General features: G+C 50.8%; 2 protein-coding genes across 3 annotated transcripts in view; one reads left to right on the forward strand and one right to left on the reverse strand.

Annotated features, from left to right (window-relative positions):
• Window positions 1-13,212, reverse strand: part of CCDC12 (coiled-coil domain containing 12) — a 48,813-nt gene extending 35,601 nt beyond the window's left edge. Inside the window, exon 1 of the mRNA XM_060110784.1 lies at window positions 13,099-13,212. Coding sequence (XP_059966767.1) covers window positions 13,099-13,209 — 111 coding nt within the window. The 5' untranslated portion in view covers window positions 13,210-13,212. The remainder of the gene's footprint in view (window positions 1-13,098) is intronic.
• Window positions 13,213-15,493: 2,281 nt separating this feature from the next.
• Window positions 15,494-20,102, forward strand: part of NBEAL2 (neurobeachin like 2) — a 30,434-nt gene continuing 25,825 nt past the window's right edge. For both annotated transcript variants that reach the window (XM_060109800.1, XM_060109801.1), the window contains exon 1: window positions 15,494-15,728. In XM_060109800.1, the coding sequence (XP_059965783.1) occupies window positions 15,678-15,728 (51 nt within the window). In that variant the 5' untranslated portion in view covers window positions 15,494-15,677. The remainder of the gene's footprint in view (window positions 15,729-20,102) is intronic.

Here is a 20,102-nt window from a genome sequence, read left to right on the forward strand (position 1 = left end):
ATAACGGAGCTGATCTGTGTACTTTTCTTTCTGTATAATATACTTCAATTAAGAGGTTTTTTTAAAAAAAATTTTAGCGCCATTTCATTGTTGTTAAAACAGAAAAACTGACATCCATTTAGAAACCAAAAATAAATCATTAAAACCTAAAGCGGGGGCTAATTCTGTCTAGATGACAGTAAGAAGTAAGTTCTCCAAAGAGAAGAATATCTCGGGGCCCCAAGCACACCAAGAAGACAGCTACCTGGACACCAAGAGGGAAGCACACTCCCTCACACCCTCCTGACTCTAGGAGACAAGCGAATACAACTGAGGGATTCACCATCAAGGTCACACAAATTCTTTTGTTGCAAAAGCTAACAGAAAGATTACACACCAGCTTGAATGTCAAGATTCCTTTGCTTTCCAATTCCTGTCCCCCATCAGTGGGGCCTTGAGAACACCTGGTTACATCTTGTAATGCCACAGAAGTCACCCGAAAGGGAAACTGAGGCCTGAATAACTGTGTCAGTGCAGTGGAGGAGCAAGAAAGAGGGATCTTGTCTTCTGGCTTCCTGTCTAGGGTCCCTTCTGCTACATGAGGCTGCCTCAGCCACCGCAGGTGAGCTAAACCGTAAAGGAGCCAGAACAGCTGTGCATCTACCTCGGGAAGCCCTACCCGCCCAGGGAAACTTATAAAGAGGTTCACCCTTTGCCCAGTTCAGTAGCTTCTCCCCACGATAGCAGAGCAAGCTAAGCTGAGGGAAGGTCTCGTTCTATTCCCTGCAGCCCATGGCAAAGCCCCTCCCTGCACAGCTCCAAGGGGGAGGCTCCACCAGTTCCACCCCATCGGGAGGGCTCCACGGGACTCAGCCATGAGGTGGTGGGCTCCTCTGTGCCCATCTCCAGGGGGGCAGTCCTGTGTGACGGTGTACAGCCCCTGACCCTCTCTGGGTCTCCAGTGTCACATCTGTAAAGTAAAGGGGTCCTCACTGGGGGTAGAACAAGAGTACAGCAGAAAGAATAAACACACATACACACTTCTCATTTCTCAACACCTTTCTGCACCCACCACCCCACTGCATCCTCATCCTGGGGGGCCGGGGTTACCGTGGCCGGCTGAAGAAATGTAAGCTCAGGAACACGAGGAGATTTTCCTATCGGTCTCAGAGTTAGCAGAGTAGCAGGCAAGGTGGCAAATGCAATCTGCCTAGGCAACCCTGGTGCAGGGAACCTCAGAGAAGCCACCAGCCTGACTCAGAGGCAGCACTCAGTTCAAATGGGAGCAGCCCTCGGGGCCCGCCCGCCCACAGGGATGGGTAAGGGCAAAAGAGAAGGAAGCAGGAAGGCCGCCCGCTCCACAGCACTGGGCCAGCCCAGAGAGCCAAGCCACAGGGGCACTGCCTCAGCCGGTGCTACCTCTCCTGAGAGACCGGTGAGGCCTTGCTACAGTGGAAAGGAGGCCCAATTCACAGCGAGGCTGTGGTTGCCATGCTGCACCCCTATCCAGCTGGCCTGGACCCCACTGGCACCCTCCCCTCCCACACACACTTCCCTGAAACAGCTGGACCAAGCTTGCCTGCCACCTTGTCCTGCCCAAAGCCATCCCAGTCCTCACCTGGCTTCCCTCAGCCCCACTGCCCCCTCCCTCTAAGTTTCCTCCGCCAACTCCTCCGAAACGCCCGCAGGGCGAGCCTCAGGGCACTGAGGGTGCCCCCAGTTCTCCCCCTTTGCTGTCTAAGCTCTGAACCCAGGGGCCCTCATCTAGCCCCACAGCTTCAAATCCTACTACACAAGCACCTCTCAACAGTCCAGATGCCCGCCTGCCAGCCTCTCTGCACTTAGATGTCTAATAGTCGTCTCAGGCCTAAAGTGACCTAAACTGGACTCCTGATTTCCCCTTCAAGACCACTGTTCCCTGGACTTATCTCAGGAACAGGCCCCACCATCCACTCAGCTCATTCACCTCACAGCCCATCTGTCAGGACGTCCCGGAACCCTGTCCGAGGGCCACTGCCTCACACCTGGGCTAATGCAGCAGCCTCCTACCGCCACACACTGTCAGGGCAGGGCACTGGTGCTCGCTCAGGCCTCCAGTGGCTCCCCATCAGAGGGAGGTCCAGCCCCTGCGGGCCCAGCCTCCCAGGGCCTCTCTACTCTCAGGCCCGCCCTACGCCCCCAACCTTTGACTCTACTCCTGCCACACAGGGATTCTTTCTGCCCCTGAAACCAGCCAAGCTCCACCTAGCTCAGAATGCTCTTCCCTAGATCTTGGCATCCCATCCCTCCCACCCCCACCCCTCACTCCTACCCCCTCTATCTCAAATCTCCCACTCAAGAGAGATCTTCCCAACCGAAGGCGGCTGTGCAGCACGCATGCGCACGCACACACACACGCACACACACACACACACACACACACACACACCCAACACCCCCATCCTAGCCCTCACAAGTTATCTTCCCTGCTTACGTGTACTTTACTAACCACCTGCTCCTCCCATGGAAGCCCCTGGAGTCAGGGAGGCAGTCTTATTCACAGGCTGGATCCCCAGGGCCTGGCACACAGCTGGTGCTCCATAATACTTGTTTGGTGGCTGGCTGCAGAGTTCCTGCAGTCAGAAAGGGCAGCTAATGCTCCAGGGAAAGGAGATGTTCTACTTCCTTTTGTCAAGGGAGAATGTCAGGGGAGTGATCAGAGATTTCCAGAAAAATGCTGTATCAGAATCATCTGGGGAACTATAAAAATGCTTTGATTCTAAGATCCTGACAGGAGGTTTGGCATGGAGCCAGAGAACAGATTGCAAATTGTCTCCCCACATGATCCTGATGCACTGGTAGGTCTGAGGACCTCTGACTGAACCAACATCTTTATTTTGCAAATGAACAAGTCAGGGCCCTCCAAGCCGATGACTGAATCCAAAGTTTCAACACTGGTTCATCAACAGGTGTCTGTGCTGGGAGCCCAAACCTCCCACCCACAAGGTTCTCTCTCTCACTGGCTCTAAGACCTTAGGGTCTGAGCAGAGGTGGGGAAGAGGTCAGTCCTTAAGATGAATGGGAACTGCAAACCTCGTCAAGGTTGCAGCTCTGCAAATCCACTTTGATAATCTAACATTTTGCACTAAAAATGAATTCCACCTTCAAGGAATTAGGGCTAGGCTGAGTAAAGGCAGGGTACCAGGAGGATGTCCTCTTTGCTTCCATCAGAAACAGAGCGGGCTCCACCCGCTGTCACTCAGCAGAGAGGGCTGGAGGACCACTTGACTTCCCTGCTTCCAAGAGGGCAGAGGATAAAGGACAGACACCCATGTTTATAAAAGGCCCATGGGCAAGATCTTGAGCTGGACACTTCTTGGCCCTCTTTCTCTGGGCTCTTAGCTACTGAAGAGGTCAGAAGCCATGTCTAGGATAGGGAGGCTCAGAGTTTTGAAGATCTGCTTCTATCCCAAAGATGTGATGAATGGAACTGAGATTTGAACCACATTACCTGGCTCCAAAGCAGATGCTCTCCGCTAAGCCAGGCAGCTCCCACCAGGCAGCCTGATGGCAATTTCTGTGTGTGATGGGAAGGAGACCCCTTCCTGGGGGCCACTTGTTCCCAAGCACCTGGGGTTGAGGAGTAGAGAGGGATACAGGGCCAGGGACTAAGGGACCATCCAGGATTGGCAAAACGGCAAAGCACAGGCACAAGAGGTCCCTTCAGCCTCAGGTTTCCTTGTCTATTAAATAGGGAGAAACCAACACCTACCTCAAAGGGCTGCTTTGGGGACTGAACAAGTCACGAGATCCTGTCACAAACGGCCGTGTAAATGTTGTACTGCCAACCTGCAAAAGGCTGTCAACCCAAGAGGCAGTCACCTCCTCAAGTGACTTAGCAATTAGGCTGTTGGGCATGGGGTGTGGCCACATGGGGTGGGGACAGAGACAACTTCCTGAGAGGTGATCAGGACATGGACAAGTCAGACTCCCCCCAGCTCACTGGGCTCTCCTCCACCGCCCCCCTCACTGCCCTACTCTGCCCGCCCCCCACTTGCTAGCCCTTCCCTCCAGCTCCCTCTTCTGCCCCCATCTGGCCAGGACCTTCCCCGGCGCACCAAAGTCAGAAAGTTTCAACGTGCTCCGCTTTGCCTGGGCACTGCTCCCACTCTCCACACGCACATTCCTTGAGTGGGAAGATCACAACTGTACCGCTGAATGGTCAGCATTTAACTGCACTGGGGGCACACACAGAAGGTCAGGGATATGCAGGTGCTGAAGACACCAGCCACGAAGACTGGCAACTTCAAAGCCCTCTGCCCCAACTCTAGGCCCCCCAAGACCTGGCTCTGTGGTGCAATGGGTAGCACATTGGACTTTTAGGCCCCCCAGGCTGATCTGATGGTCCCCTGGGTTTCCACCTGCCCACTCCCTCTCAGCTCTCAATAAATGGGAGTTAGGTAGAGACGTGGTCTCTTATGAGATGGACTAGAGGAAGCAAGTCCTCCAGAGATGCACTATCCTATAAGACAGCCATAAGTCAAGTGTAGCTGTTCAAATGTAAACTAATTAAAATGGAATAAAATTAATGTCCTGTTAGCCACATTTCAAGGGCTCAAGAGCCACATGTGGCTTGTGGCTATGGCACTGGACAGCACAGATTATATGTAGAACACGGAACAGTCCTGCTCTGATCTCTAGAGCCAGGTAAAAAACAGGAACTGCTGTTGAACCTGAAAGCTGACAGCCAGACCTTGGCCCTGAGATCACACCCAACCCCTGAGGGGCTGGCCAGGCCGACAACCAGTCTCCCTGTCTCAGGGCAGAAAGAGACAGCCCAATCCAGGCCAAATGTAGGTAGAGCCAACAGCCAAGGGGCAAGTGTCTGTGCCAAGTGAATCACCTTCAGAAGCCACCATTTGGCTGCTGAGGAAGAGGTCAGAAAAGAAAGTGGCCTCACAGTGCCCTGCTGGATGGCATGGTAGAGAGATGCCACAGAACTTCACCTACAGCCTTGAACTATTCACCTACTCACCCAGCTTGGAACTTCTGGATGAGCATCAAGAAATGAGGTTCAAATACTGCAATACAGAAATATGTGCCCGGGCAAGCTGGCTGCCCTTGCAGCTGCAAGCCCTGGCTCCTGCAGAACTTGGCCACCAAAGCACCCAGCAGCATTTCAGACCTCATCCGTGCCCCAATCCCTGCCAACTGCTTGCTGTCAAACCCTCTGGAGTATCCCCCACTCTCCCTTCTGTGCCCCTGAATGTTCCCATCTCTGAACTGCTCCCCTGGAACATTCCTCTCCAGCTATTTTAATACTCCCTTCCCAGTCCCATCCACCACAACTCAGCCCATGTTCCACTCTGCCTTCCCATGAAGCCTCCCTGGACCCAGCTTGGCTTTCCCAGGAAATGAACCCCAGGAGCACAGTCGAACATCGTATGTGGTCTTTCCACCTGTCAACCTGGGTTGGCTGACCTACAGGATGCTGCTACAAGCAGGGCTGTCCCTGCATAAAAGCCCCCTCTAGCAGGGGGTCTTGCTTGGGCTGGAATCCAGGAGAGTCACTTATGTTCCATAACCTCGGGCACCTGAACCTCTTCTTGTCTTGCCCCCTCTCAAATCAGTTGCATCAGATGGGCTAGCAAGGAAGCACTTTGTAAAACTGCTAAGCTGCACAACCATGATGGAGCTTTACTGCTGAATAATACACAGAAACTTCATGACTATAATTTTGAGTCCATCTGTCACAATCTCAGCACTGATTCCTCCACACTACACTAAATTATGTTTATAGTCTTGTGGGGGAGGAAAGGAAGATAACACCATGAGGAAAATCAACCTCATGCCCGAAACCCTGACGCCTCCTGCAAAACCATGTGCACAGAAGGTATCAATGAAGGCCCTGCACAGAGTCTAGGGGGCCAGCAGGGAGCCACCCCATGGGGCAGACAGGCACTCTCCATCAACAGGGGCAGGCTGAGGCAGCGCTCGACCCTGGAGTCTGTCCCACAGAGGCCTCGTCCTAACATCAGAAGACTGAACTAAAAGTGGGGCACCACTTCCTCCCTGAGGGAGGAGACCACTTGCTTCCTATCTGCCAGCAGTAGGTAGGCCATACTTCCTCCCCACTCACAGGTCCCACAAGAAATGACTGTGGACTGAAAAATTAACTCAGACTTTAGACCCTTGACTCTCTTTTCCCCAGGCATCCACCCCAACAGTAACGTCACTCAAGAACTGTGGAGATTACATATGACACTAAAAACACAGGTAACAAAAGGTTAGAAAAGATAATTTGGACTTTATCAAGATTTTAAAAACTTTTGTGCATCAAAAGACACTACCAAGAGACAGAAAAGACAACTCACAGAATGGGAGAAAATATTTGCAAGTCCCATTCCTGATAATGGTTTAATATCCAGCGTATATAAAAAAATCAACAACTCAACAACAGAAAGACAAGCCACCCAATTAAAAAATGGGCAAAGGACATGAGTAGATATTTCTCCAGAGAACATATACAAATGGCAAATAAGCACATAAAAAGATGCTCAACAGCAATAATCATTAGGGAAATGCAAATCAAAACCACAACAGTGGACTTCCCTGGTGGCGCAGTGGTTAAGAATCTGCCTGCCAATGTAGGGGACTGAGCCCACGTGCCACAACTACTGAGCCCGCGTGCCACAACTACTGAAGCCTTCACGCCTTAGAGCCTATGCTCCGCAACAAGAAGAGCCACCACAATGAGAAGCCCGTGCACCACAACGAAGAGTAGCCCCTGCTCGCTGCAACTAGAGAAAGCCCGCACACAGCAATGAAGACCCAAAGCAGACAATAAATAAATAAATAAATAAAATAATAATCATAAAAAACACGATAGTGACATACCACTTCACACCTACTAGGAGAGCTATAATTATTTTTTTTTAAAGGAAAATCACAAGTGTTGGCAAGTATGTAGAGAAATTGGAACCCTCATGCATTGCAGGTAGTAGTGGAAAATGGTACAGCTGCTCTGGCAAACAGTTTGGCAGTTTCTCAAAAAGTTAAACACAGAATTATAAGCAATTCCACTCCTTAGGTATATACTCAAAAGAACTGAAAGCAGGAACTGAAACAAATACTTATACACCAAAACGTACACCACTACACCAATGACAGCATTAGTCACAACTGCCAAAAGGTGTCCATCAACAGATGACTGGATAAACAAAATGTGGCATGTACATATAATGGAATATTATTCAGCCTTAAAAAGGAATGAAACTCTGTTACATACTAGAATGGATGAACCTTGAAAACTTTTGCTAAGTGAAATAAGCCAAACACAAAAGAACAAATACTGCAAGATTCCATTTATATGAGGTATTTACATCAGGCAAATTCAGAGAGACAGAAAGTAGGTTAGAGGCTACAAGGCGCCAGGGTAAGAGAGGAATAGGGAGTTATTGCTTAATGAGTGCAGAGTTTCTGTTTAGAGTGATGAAACGTTTTAGAAATAGTGGTGATGGTTGCACAACATTGTGAATATAGTTAATGCCAATGAAAAATGGTTAAATGGCAAATTTTATGTCATATAGATTTTACCATAATAAAAAAATACCAAAAAAAAAAAACTGTGGCAAATAAGGCTACACCCATTCTTGTCAGTGGGAAGAAGGGCCAGAATCAGGACTAACTGGGATCTTAATCAGTAGGGATTAAGGCATGTAGATACGGGCAGCTTGGACTTAGGACCTATACTCTTTTTTTTTTAAAACTTTATTTTAAAATTTGTTTGTTTGTTTGTTTGTTTGTTTGTTTTTGGCCACACCATGCGTCATACAGAATCTTAGTTCCCCAGCCAGGCATCAAACCTGTGCCCCCTGCAGTGGAAGCACGGATTCTTAACCACTGGACTGCTAGGGAAGTCCTGGGCCTATACTCTTTTTCCACTATTGTTTTTTGGGGATGTAATTCATAAAACCTCAAGGAATCAGAAATTATATAGGAAAGCTTCTCAACTTGCCCCCACCCTGCCTCTGAGAAACCAGCCCAAGTCAGTGCATAAAGAGAGTCACCACCTGTTCTCATGGTCCTTCCTAACCCCAGCACTCTCCTGGGATACCGCCTCCTTATGTGACAAATAAAACCGCCTCCCATTTATTGGCCTTAGTGCTGTCACCTATAAATTAGCCCTCCTTCTTCCTTCTTCTCAAGGCTGTCATCAAGACCAGATAAGATAAGCCAGGCAGGCGGTATCATTAGCCATGTTAAATCTGAAAACACTGTTGCCTTTAATAAAGAAATTAAACTGCTAGAGCTACAGAGTAAAATAGGAGCACCATGTACTCCCCATCTCTCTTTCCTTCTTTCCTTTTCTTCATAACACCATCTCCGTCTAACACCAGATATACTTTGCTTGACCATCTGTGCCCCCAGCTAAATGGAAGCTGCTTGGGGCACAGACTTCTGTGTGCTTTGTTCACTGTGGTACCTCCAGTGCCTGAATCACTGGTGCACAGTAGGTGCTCAGTACACCTCTGTTGAAGGAATGGACTACTAGCTCTAATAACCCATTTTGAAACAAACCAAACAATATTTCATCACCTACTGCTAATGCACCATTGACACCACTGCATGGAAATCAAAGAGTCAACTAAAAATTCTAACTTCGCTTTCTAAGCAGGAAAAGGACCATACGAGTGGAAAAATCAGGAGCTCCTAGATACGCATGCCAAGAAAGGAAAAAGCTTCCAACGGAATCAAAATTGTGGCTTCACAGTAACTCTTGTTTCTTAAAATGAATGCAAGGAAACTCCAAAGGCCAGTGAGCTCTCAATTCCAAGAGGAAAGTCATGTGATTTCCAAATGTACATTTTTTAGAAATGAGTTCACAGCCATGAGCTTTCTGAAGTCAGAACTGTGAAGATTAAACCAATTAAAGTAGTAATCAGTATGCCAACAAACTGGATAACCTAGATGAAATGGACAAATTCCTAGAAACACACGATGTAACCAAACTGACTCACGAAGAAATAAAAAATTTGAATAGACCTATAATTAAAAAGACGACTGAATAAGTAACCAAAAACCTCCCAGCAAAGAAAAGCCCAGGGCCAGATGGCTTTACCGGTGAATTCCACCAAACACTTAAAGAGTTAACACCAAACCTTCTAAAACTCTTCGAAAAAAATGAAGAGAAGGAAATACTTCCTAAATCATTCTATAAGATCAGCACTACCCTGATAGCAAAGCCAGACAAGCTACAGATCAATATCCCTTATGAATACTGTTGCAAAAATCTTTAACAAAATACTAGCAAACTGAATTCAGCAGCATATTAAAAGGTTTATACTCCATGGCTAAGTGGAATTTACTTGTGAAATGCAAGGATGGTTCAACTTACAGAATTAATCAACATAATACCATAATAAAATGTAGGAAAAAAACCACACGATCATCTCAATTGATTAAGAAAAAGCATTTGATGAAATCCAATTCCCCTTCATGATAAAAACACTCAACACTAGAAATAGAAGGAAACTTCCTCAACATGATAAAGACCATATATGAAAAACCCATAGTGAACATCACACTCAATGGTCAAAGACTGAATACTCTTTCCCTAAGGTCAGGAACAAAACAAGATGCCTTCTTTCAACAATTCTATTCAATATGGTACTGAAAGTTCCAGCCAGAGCAATTAGGCAAGAAAACAAATAAAAGGCATCCAAATTGAAAGAGAAGTAAAATTATCTCTCTTCAATGATGACATGATCTTATATGCAGAAAACCCTAAAGAGTCCACGAAAAAAACAAAACAAAAACAAAAACAAAAAAACCCTGTTAGAATAAATAATAAATTCAGCAAAGTTCCAGGATACAAAATCAATGAACAAAAATCAGCAACATTTCTATATGCTGGCAATGAACAATCTGAAAAGGAAATTAAGAAAACAATCCGATTTACAACAACACTAAAAAGAACGAAATACTTTGGAATACATTTACCAAGGAGGCTAAAGACTTGTACAATGTAAATTAAAGAGTATTGTTGAGAGAAATTAAAGACTTAAATAAACATAAAGACATCCCATGCTCATGAATTGGAAGACTTAATATTGTTAGGATGACAATACTACCCAAAATGATCTACAGATTCAGTGCAATCCCTATCAAAATATCAATGGTGTTCTTTGCACAAATAGAAAAATCTATCCTCAAATTCATATGGAATCTCAAGGAATCCCAAACAGCCAAAACAATCTTGAAAGAGAACTAAGTTGGAGGACTCACTCTTCCTGATTTCAAAACTTACTACAAAGCTACAGTAATCAAAACAATGTGATACTGGCATAAGGACAGACATACAGACCAATGGGACAGAATAGAAAGTCTAGAAACAAACCCTTGCATATATGGTTAAATGATTTTCAAGAGGGGTACAAAGAACATTCAATAGAGAAAGGACAGTCTTTTCAACAAACGGTACCGGGAAAGCTGGATCTTCACATGCAAAAGAATATACCGGATCCTTATGTTATATCGTATACAAATATTAACTTAGAACGGATCAAAGACCTAAATGTAGGAGCTAAAACTATAAAACTCTTAGAAGAAAACACAGGGGAAAAGCTTCATGATCTTGGATTTGATGATGGTTTATTAGGTATGATACCAAAAGCAGGATCAACAATAGAAAAAGATAAACTGAACTTCATTAAAATTTAAAACTTTGTGCATCAAAGGACATTATCAGGAAAGTAAAAAGACAACCTTGGGAATGGGAGAAAATATTTGCAAATCACCCATCTGATAAGGGGTTAATATCCAGAATACATTAAGAACTCCTACAATTCAACAACTACCACCAAAACCCAATTTAAAAATGGGCAAAGGATCGAGTAGACATTTCTCCAAAGAAGATACACAAATGGCCATAGGCACATGAGAAGATGCTCAATATCACTACCCATCAAGGAAATGCAAATCAAAACTACAACCACAATTAGGATGTGTATAACCAACAAAACATAAAGAAAAAAAAAGTGTTGGCAAGGGTGTGGAGAAACTGGAACCCTTGTGCATTGCTGGTGGGAATGTAAAATGATGTGGCAGCTATGGAAAACACGGCGGTTCCTCAAAAAGTTAAACACAGAATTACTGTATGATCCCAAAATTCCACTTCTGGATATATACACAAAAGAACTGAAAACAGGGACACAAACAGATATTTGTATACCCACTACTTACAACAGCCAAAAGCCAGAAGCAACTCAAATGCCCACTAACAGATAAATGGATAAACAAAATGTGGTATATACAAACAATGGAATATTATTCAGCCTTAAAAAGGAATGAAATTCTGACACATGCTGCAACATGGCTGAACCCTGACAACATTATGCTGAATGAATAAGCCAGTCACAGAGAGACAAGTAGTATATGATTCTCTTATACGAGATACTTAGAGTAGTCAAATTCCATGAGACAGAAAGAATGGTGGCTGCCAGGAACTGGGGAGAGAAGGGGAAGGGGAGTTATTGTTTAATGGGTACAGAGTTTCCATTTGGGATGATGAAAAGTTCTGGAAATAGTGGTTTAATTATATAACATTGTGAATATCCTTAATGTCACTGATTTGTACACTTAAAATGGTAAATTTTATGTTATGTATATTCTACTAAAATTTTTTTAAAAGTAAAGGAAAAAAATAGGTCCATATTTTCAGCGCATTGAGAGAATGCCTCTTAAAAGGCCAGTTTTCCTAATAGCCTGGGGCATCCTTCCCATTGTAAGGGGGCCTAAGGATGCCATTTTGTCCTTTGTATTCTGCCCTCAAACCCAATTCCATAATCTGGACCCTAAAACCAAGGAAACAGCTCGGGTTGACTAGCTATTGTTTGAAAGGCTGAGGTCCTGAGCATCCCTAGGCCAAGCAGTTTGCAGGGATAACTGACAGAGCCGACAAATTGCCAACAAAAACAGAAGCCAATCCCGCTGGCCTTCACTTTCTATTACTTCCCCTTACACTTTCTCACAGGACACCAGGGAGCCATGCAGAAAGGAAACGGGCCAAACCAACCTGCCTGATTTTTTTTAGTTGGAAAATGGAGTCCCTGTTTCCCCCCATCCATTGCAGGTCTAGATATTTAGTATCCTTTGTATTTTGTACAGCTGAGGACAACGTTTTTGCCCACCCCAAAACAGCAGAACGAACAACGTCCATCCTCTGTACTCTATATACTCTTTAGGGCTCTTGCATACAGATAATCTAACAGATTATCCTGTTAGATCTCAAAATAACCCAGTGAGAATGAATGTTTAGGGATTGTTATCTTCCACTGGAGACATGAAGAAACCGGAGCTCATGAGATGAAGCAATTAGTCCCAAATCCTACAACCCCAAGTGACAGGACCAGGGTTCGCACAGAAGTAGTGAACTTCAGAGTTCTCCTTCCTCTCGATTACTTCGGAAAGAACAACGAAGTAGAAATGGAATCAGACCATTCTGGTGTCAAACAAGACCAAGGAAAAATGTTTCCAAGTTTGGCAACTAATAGGACTAAATCCCCAAAGAAGAGCCTGGTAAAGAACTAAGCGCCCGCCTCTTTCCCTTAGGTCTACCCTAACCCAGACATGGATCTTTCCTTCTGGTTTTTTGTACTCAACGATCCAGCCGGGCGCCCAGAGCAGTCTCGTACTGCCCTGCCCAAGGCGCTCTGGCACACAGCGGAGAGTCTGCCAGACTCGCGGTATTTCACCAGGGATGGGAGGCCGGCTGGTCATGGGAAAACGGAACGTTCAGCGTGCTCAGACACGAACAAATCACGCCCAAACCAACGAGCATATGAAACTAAAACTGGCCCTGGAAATCCACACGGGAAACACCGGCCAGGAGCCAAAGGGCCTGCGGCGCGTCGACCACTGCCCTACCATACCAACGCACGCGCGACAACACTAGCGCAAGCATAATACCGCTCTCGCAGACCCAGACCTGGGCGGGCGCCGACGCCGTGCGCATGCTCCAGCAGCGCGCATGCGCGTCCTCGGCAGTTGCCTTTTCCTAGTAGTCCCCTGCCCTCTCGCCCTGATCCCGAATCCAAACTCTGGGTACCTCAGCCACGGCTCTCACTCTGCATTCCTCACCTTGCGTCCGGTTTTCTCCCGTAGGGCCTTCAGCCGTTCCTTTCGCCGCAACGCCTCTTCCTCCAACCGGCCCACACCGGCCGCAGTAGCCGCCATCTTGCCCGCAGACATCCCCCCTCCCCCACTGTTCTCTTGTCCCGCAGCGCGCAGGCCCAAGGTGTTAGACGAACCCCTCACGGCCAATCCAGGGACGAGAATGGGAGAGCAGGAAGTCCTGAAAGCCAACCAATGCTGAGTTGCTACAGGAGGACCCGCCCTCTTCCTCCCCCACAAAACGTCTAACTCGTCGGGGGTCGGCAAAGAAGGCTCTAAGGCTCGATTCGTCCAATGCCAATCAGGGAAAAAGCGGCAAGAGGAACCAGACCTGAGTGAAGGAGGATAGAGCGCGTCAATCGCTCTGGTTTTACCTAAGCGCCAACCATGCTGGCCACTTGGACTGCGCTGGCCCATCTTTGTCCACTTGCCCTGATTCTTAAAGGCTCGAATGCCTTCATGAAGCCTTCCCTGACTCTCTACTCTGATCCCAGCCTGAGAGGTCTGCCTCTCCTTTCCTCTTAAGCTATCTGTGGCTTCCTGGACGCACTTGTTCATGGGCCTCTGGGCCCTTCTCTGTCCACTCTCAGCTCAGACAAAACCTAAGCAGAGCAGGGCTTGGCTGAATGGCCATTTTCCTCTGGGTTCATGGATGATCCCCTCCCACCTCCAACCCCCCCCCGGGGTGGCAAAGTACCCAGGGTCAGACTACCTAACCTGGAGAAGAGCAAACCCCAACTTGGGCCCAGTGGGCCCTAAGGGACCACCCTGAGCTTAGTTCCTGAGAACTAAGCTGAGAGTTGGTTTGGCCTCCGCCAATAGGTGCACTGCTTCCCAGCAGGAGCTGCCAGGGTATCCTTCCCCAAGTCAATTAGCATGCCCTGACAACCGAGAGACCACTTTGGCTGAAGTCAGTATCTTCTGACAGCCTATCCAGGTCCCCAGAGCCACACCTCCTCCCACCTGGGGAGAGTGACTTGTCTCTCAGTAAAGCTGTTCCCTGCTTGTGACCTCCCTTCCCAGGCTGACAGCAGGTGGACACCCACTCCTTGCTTCCCACTTCCCTTCAGAGACCCCCAGTGCCACAGACCCCTGTCCAACTGGCCCCCACAAACGACCCTCTTGACCTCTGTAACTTGGGCCTTTTGGTGCCCTCTCCCCTGCGTCAGGTGGGGTGCCCTGCCAGGGCCTGGTATGCAGGTAGTACCCAATACGCATGTAATAAGTGTTCAGGAAATGTCAGAAGTAGGATGGGTGGGGCAGAAGAAAAGGCCAGAGTGGAGGAGATGCCCAAGAAGCCAGGAGGACAGAACAGGATGGGTATGGGGACAGAGTCTGTCTTTTCTTGGCCACCCAAGGTCTAGGAGGCTCCAGCCTGGTCAGTTCCTCCAATTGATGGTAACTCTCTGGGTCCCACAGACTTTCCCCCCACCCCCAACAAAGGGCCTCACCCCTGCCCAACACCATGGGCCCTCCTCACCTCCCAGGGGGTGTAGGGGGAGGTGGGGGAAGAGGCCCAGGGGTGATGGTGGCAGTGGGTCTGGAAAGTCAGGCCTCTGTCCCTGTCCATGCTGCCCAGATGGTCCTCATTTGGCCCATCTGGGCCCCAGTTTCTCTGCCTGTTAAACAGAAGCATGAGGTACCCTTTAGCCTTTAACCTCTTGAAGTTAAAGAAAAAAAATGTGAATCAAGTGCTGAGCCCTGGAATGAAGGGTGCCTCCATTTGGAGTATCTAGGAAGGCTTCCCGGAGGAGGGGATCCAGGCGAAGCGAGGAGTACCTAAATCTTCCAGGGATCTGCCCAACAGATGGAGGGAACTGCTCCCCCGGAGTTATTTCAGGCTTGTCTTGCTGTTTTCTGATCCCCCCTCCCGCCCCCGCCCCGCACTCCTGCCACACAATCCTGCTCCACTAACAACAGGATTAAAAAAGTGACACTTCGGTCTCCCCATAAGAGCTTATACCAACGCCTGGCACGTGGTAAACTCTACAAGTGGTTGTCACGGTTGTTGTCCTCGTTAGTTATTGAAGGACCCTGCCCATCTGCACGCGGCTCACAGCCCCTTCCCCCAATCCCTCGAGCCTGTCCCTTCCACGAATGGTGGCCATTCCAGCCAGGCGGGCTGCGTCCCGGTTAGATCTAGACGTAAGACAAATCTGGAATCCCTGACCCCGACCCTAGTCCGGGAGGCTCAGATTGGCCTTTCCGGAGGGCGCGGATTGCGGGGGGCGGGGCTGCTGGGCGCCCTCCCGGGCCGCCCTGACCTCAGACTCCTCCTTCTGTCGGGCTCCCCGCCCTTTGCACGGTCCCGGGATAGGCGGGGCGGCGGTAGCGGCTGCAGAAGCGCAGGAAGCCGGGCGGTGGCCGACCGGGAGGAGGAGGAGCGCGACGGCGGCCAGTACTACTTCCCTCAGTAGTACCGCGCCGCTCCGCCCTGGAGTGACGCCCTCCGCCCATGGGCCTGGCCGAGGGCAACCGGCGGGCGGCGCGGAGGAGGCGGCGGCGGCGGCAGGTGGCGTGCAGCAGGGTTGGAGCCTGGTCGGGCCATGGCCGCCTCGGAGCGGCTCTACGAGTTGTGGCTACTCTACTACGCGCAGGTGAGCCCGCGCCCGCCGTGCCCACAGCTCCGCGCGCCCGGCGTCTGCTGCACCTGCGCCCGCCGCCACCTGGGCCATGTATACGCACGCGCTGGGCGTGCTCGGGCTCCGCACGCACGTGTGCGCCCCCGGCCGGCTGGTGCCTCTGGCACTTATACCTGGGGGTCGGCCCTCGCGGGCGCGCACCTTACAGGAACCTCTTGGGTGGGGACAGTGCAGCCTCGGTTATCCCTGAGGAGAGGGGCCTGGACCAAGACAGGGCACTTACCCCTTTTACAGATGGGGAAACTGAGGCCCGGGGGAAAAAAAAAAAAAGGCCGGCCGGGTCGGAAGGGGCGGGAGGCTTACTTTGAATTTGGGCGTGCCACTCCTGTGGGCGCAGCCCAGTTGGGTGGTCATGGCCAACGGGTCTGAGTGGGCTGGGGGTCTCCAGGCATGCAAGGGGGGCGTCCCTACTTCGGTCTGACTTGAGTCAAGTCCTCAGATACCCTGCAACGAACTGCCGGTGGTGAGCTCCTCCTTGACCCCAGGTGGCCCCACCCCAACCCCCGGGGGCCAGGGTGTGCATTACGGGGGAGGGGGGGTCCAGCCCAAAGAAAAGATTCGCCTTGGATGCTAGGGGTGAAAATGGGGAATGCGGGTGAGGTGGGAGGGATGTTTGAAAGGGATGGGGGGAGGCCATTTTCTCCTGAGCTCCCCGTCCTTCCTCAGAGACTACCTCAAGTGGCCTCAGAAGGTGAAAGGAGCAACTCTGACCCAGGTGTACCCCAAACTGTGTCTCGCACACATAGGCCCCCACTTTCCTTCTGTATTCACAGCAAGGAGAGAACCCAGGGTAAGGCCCCCCCTCCCCTTCACCCAGCACCAGCCTTCCTCCCTGCACCTGCCTGGCATCATACTCCTGGCTCAGGTGTGCCTTGGGCACAATGCACTATTGTCTGCCCCTGATCTCGTCACTAGGGGGAAGTTCATGCTCAAATCAGCCGGCCCTCTGAAGAGGCTAGCCAACTGTCTCCCAGGACTGCAGGCCAGGACTTGGGCCCCAGGGATCAGGAGTCCAGGCCATAAGGGCCATAGCTTCTTGAGCCCGCTTAGGTGGTGAGAAGTCCAGGCACCCGGCAAGAGGCAGTGCATGGAGTAGAGTGTGTCTTTGGTGTGACCCAGGGCACGCTCTTTACACCCCTGAGCCTCTGCTTCCATATCTGTAAATTTGGCACAGTCCTGGCCTCCGGTGGCCTGGACTGTGCAGAGGGATAGCCAGTATGGCTGGTCCAGGGCAGAGAAGTTTCCTGTTTCCCTGCCCCATTGGATCCCCTCGCCCCAGCTTCTCTGTCTCCATCTCCAAAGGTTGGTCCTTGCGAAGGAGCAAAAGATTTGGGAGGAAACCTGCCCTTGGCCCTCATGCTTCTGATTGCCCCCGTGGTCATGGGCAGGTTCTTGGTTTTCAGTTTCTTCAGCTGTGACAGGGCAAAGGGGGGCTTGAACAAGGTGATGAGTCTGAGGGATGTTAATCAAGCTTCTGATTGCCTCCGTGGTTGTGGGCAGGTTCTTGGTCTTCAGTTTCTTCACCTGTGATCAGGCGACGGGGGGCTTGAACGAGGTGACGAGACTGAGGGTTGTTAATGGTGGGTCTTCAGGCTGGGTGGCATGCTGCTGGGGAAGGGTATCTTGGCAGTTTCCCAGGATTGTACCTCCGACGTGGTTACCTCCTGCTGCCCCTTCTAGCTGAGCTCTGCAAGTGGTCATTCCCTCACAGGTGTTTAGCATTCATCTGTGCTGAGTCCCTTCTCCCCCTCCAGCTCCTCACCTCACAGGGCAGGTGTGGGGCACAGGCTAGCTGGTTGTAGCCTTAGAAGCCTGGGCAGGGAGGGTACGGCCTGGGGCCAGGCAAACAAATCCAGGATATGAGTGTGAACCCAGGAGCCGGGAGGGGCCAGGTTTCCTGGGGAGAGGAAGCTTCAGCCAGCCTCCCAGCACTGCCTTCCTGCCGGCTTGGTCCTGCTTCTGCTCCCGGAACATGGTCTCCACCCTCTGTACTGAGCTCCTAGGGAGTGGTGGCTGTGCTACTTTGAGCCCTGCCAGGGACCTATTGTGTGTGTGCTTGGGGGAGAGGGGAAGATAAGGTAAGGGGTCGAACAGAGAGGGTATTAAGAGACCCCTGAAATGGCCAGCTACCCAGCCAGTAGGCTCCCCCAATACTTTCGCCCCTCCCTTCAACAGTGAGAGCTGACATCAGCTGGCAAACCTGTTTCCCCAGTTGTGGGTCTAGGCCTGCCCTGGGAGCACCCCTGTTTCTGCCCTTCCTTTCCCCTCACAGACCCCAGGTTCAGGCCTGCTCACCCCTACCTCTTGGGGCCACGAGTGGGCGAGGGGGCTGTGGGTGGCTACTGAAGGAGGACGGAGGACCAGAGTGCCCCCTGGATATCACTCAGTCTGAGCCCCTCAGAGCCTTAGTGGGGAAACCAAGGCAGGGTCGTACCAAGGTCGTTGGACAGGTTTGGGGCAGAGTCTGGCAGAGCTCTGGCCCAGCCTCCATTCTGTGTTCCTTTACCCAGGAAAGGTCTAGTCCTGTGCGCGGGAAGACTCAGGTGGGCCTGCACCCTGGGACGGCACAGGCCGTTTCCTCTGCCTGGAGCCTTCTCCCTCCTGTCTGAGGAGGCCTTCCCCGCCTGTTCCCGCAGCCCAAGCTGGACCTCAGCCCAGGCGTCTCCCCACTTGAACCCTCATTGCGCTTGCCACTCTCCGGTTTCCCCACGCCTCACATTTAGTAGGTGCTCCTTGGGTATTAGCTGAATGTCCGGGTGACTGATCAGGGATGTCTTACCAGAGGACTGAGTTTGGGCCTGGAGGGGCTGAGCGCACAGGAGCAGGAGGAGCAAGCACAGGGCAGTGGGAACTGTGAGCGGCAAGTTCGTTGGGCGGGTGGGGGGCACATCCAGAGGACTCAACCCGGCAGGGCTTCCCCAGTGAGGGCTTAGGAAGTGGGGGAGAGGATAAGGGGACTGGAGCAGCACCCAGTAGGCTAGCAGTTGGGTGGCATGTAAAGGTTATGCAAAATATGCAGATGCGTGGCCCTCTTTCAGGCTGGAGCAGTAGTGCTGCTCTATAGCCCTCTAGTGCAAGGGAGCATTGGGGAGCATGAAAGCTGAGGGGTACTTAGGGTCCCAAAAGTCAGGACAGGACAAACATTCAGGGTTCAGGTGGGGAGCGTAGGCTGAGCTCTCTGCTTATGCCATTGAGGACTCAGGGTTCTAGGAAGGTCAGGTCAGAGCCCGAGCTGACGTCGCTGTGCCCGCCCCTCCCTGGTCCCTCACCCCTGACTGCTGAGCTCTACTGCCTCATGGAAACCTAGTCAGGCCCCCTGCTCCCTCCGAGACCTTAGCTGGGTCATATTTCTTCCTTTGCCTCAGTTTACCATCTTGAAATGGGAAAAAGGACCTCCTTGGTGCTTGACCACCCCCCCCAACCCTCTTCCGTACCTTAAAGGGGCAACCAGGGTTTCCTGCTACCTGCCTTTATTACTGAGGCAACTGAAGACAGAGCGACTGAGGTGATGGGGAGAGTAGCACAGAGTCCAGGGTTGTGGGAGGGGCTGGTAATCCCTGGAGTTTTTATGGCAACTGGGGGAGCTGATGTGGAAGTGTGGGGTCACTGTGGAAGCAGGTTGGTTACTATGGGGACCCTGAAAGGAAATTCCTGTTTTCCAAAGTGATAGGACAAGGGGAAGGTTAAACCCTGAGGGGTGTTATGGAGACCAGAAGGTCCATGCCTTTCAAGACCCCCTCCCCAGGTAAAGGGGAGAGACTGGCCCAGCCACGTAGGCACTTGGACCACTAGCCTCAGTTGTCCTTGCCCCTGGCAAAGTCCCCATCTTCCTGCTTCGTTCCTTGACCCGAGGCCCTCCAAGTCTGACCTCCAGTCGTCCTGGTGTAGCCAAGAGCCACCTTCAGCTTGACGTTGCCATCCCCCTCATGCTGAGTGGGGAGACCCCCCCACACATGAAGGAGGTCATCCTGGTCAGGCCCCACCCCACCCTATCCCATTTCTGCTTGCCTGTTCCAGGAGATGGGGTGCTCACTACCACCTAGGCAGCTCTGACTGGGAAGAGTCACCACTATGGAGCTTCAGTCTTCTCTCCCTACCCTGCTTCTAGCGCTAACCTGGGGTCCATGAAGATCCTCCCATTCCACCTGCCTGGGACAGCCAGCTGGGGAGTGGCCCATGGGACCTTGGCTCTGCCAGTGAACCAAGGTCTGCCACTCATCTGTCACTCATGGAGGTGGGTGGGGAGAAGATGAGTGTTGCCCTGGAATGCCAAGGGCTTGGGAAGGCAGAGCCCCTGAATTTGGGAGTGGAGCTCTCACTCACCTTACC

This window comes from Mesoplodon densirostris, chromosome 10 (assembly GCF_025265405.1).
Source record: "Mesoplodon densirostris isolate mMesDen1 chromosome 10, mMesDen1 primary haplotype, whole genome shotgun sequence".
NCBI lineage: Eukaryota > Metazoa > Chordata > Mammalia > Artiodactyla > Ziphiidae > Mesoplodon > Mesoplodon densirostris.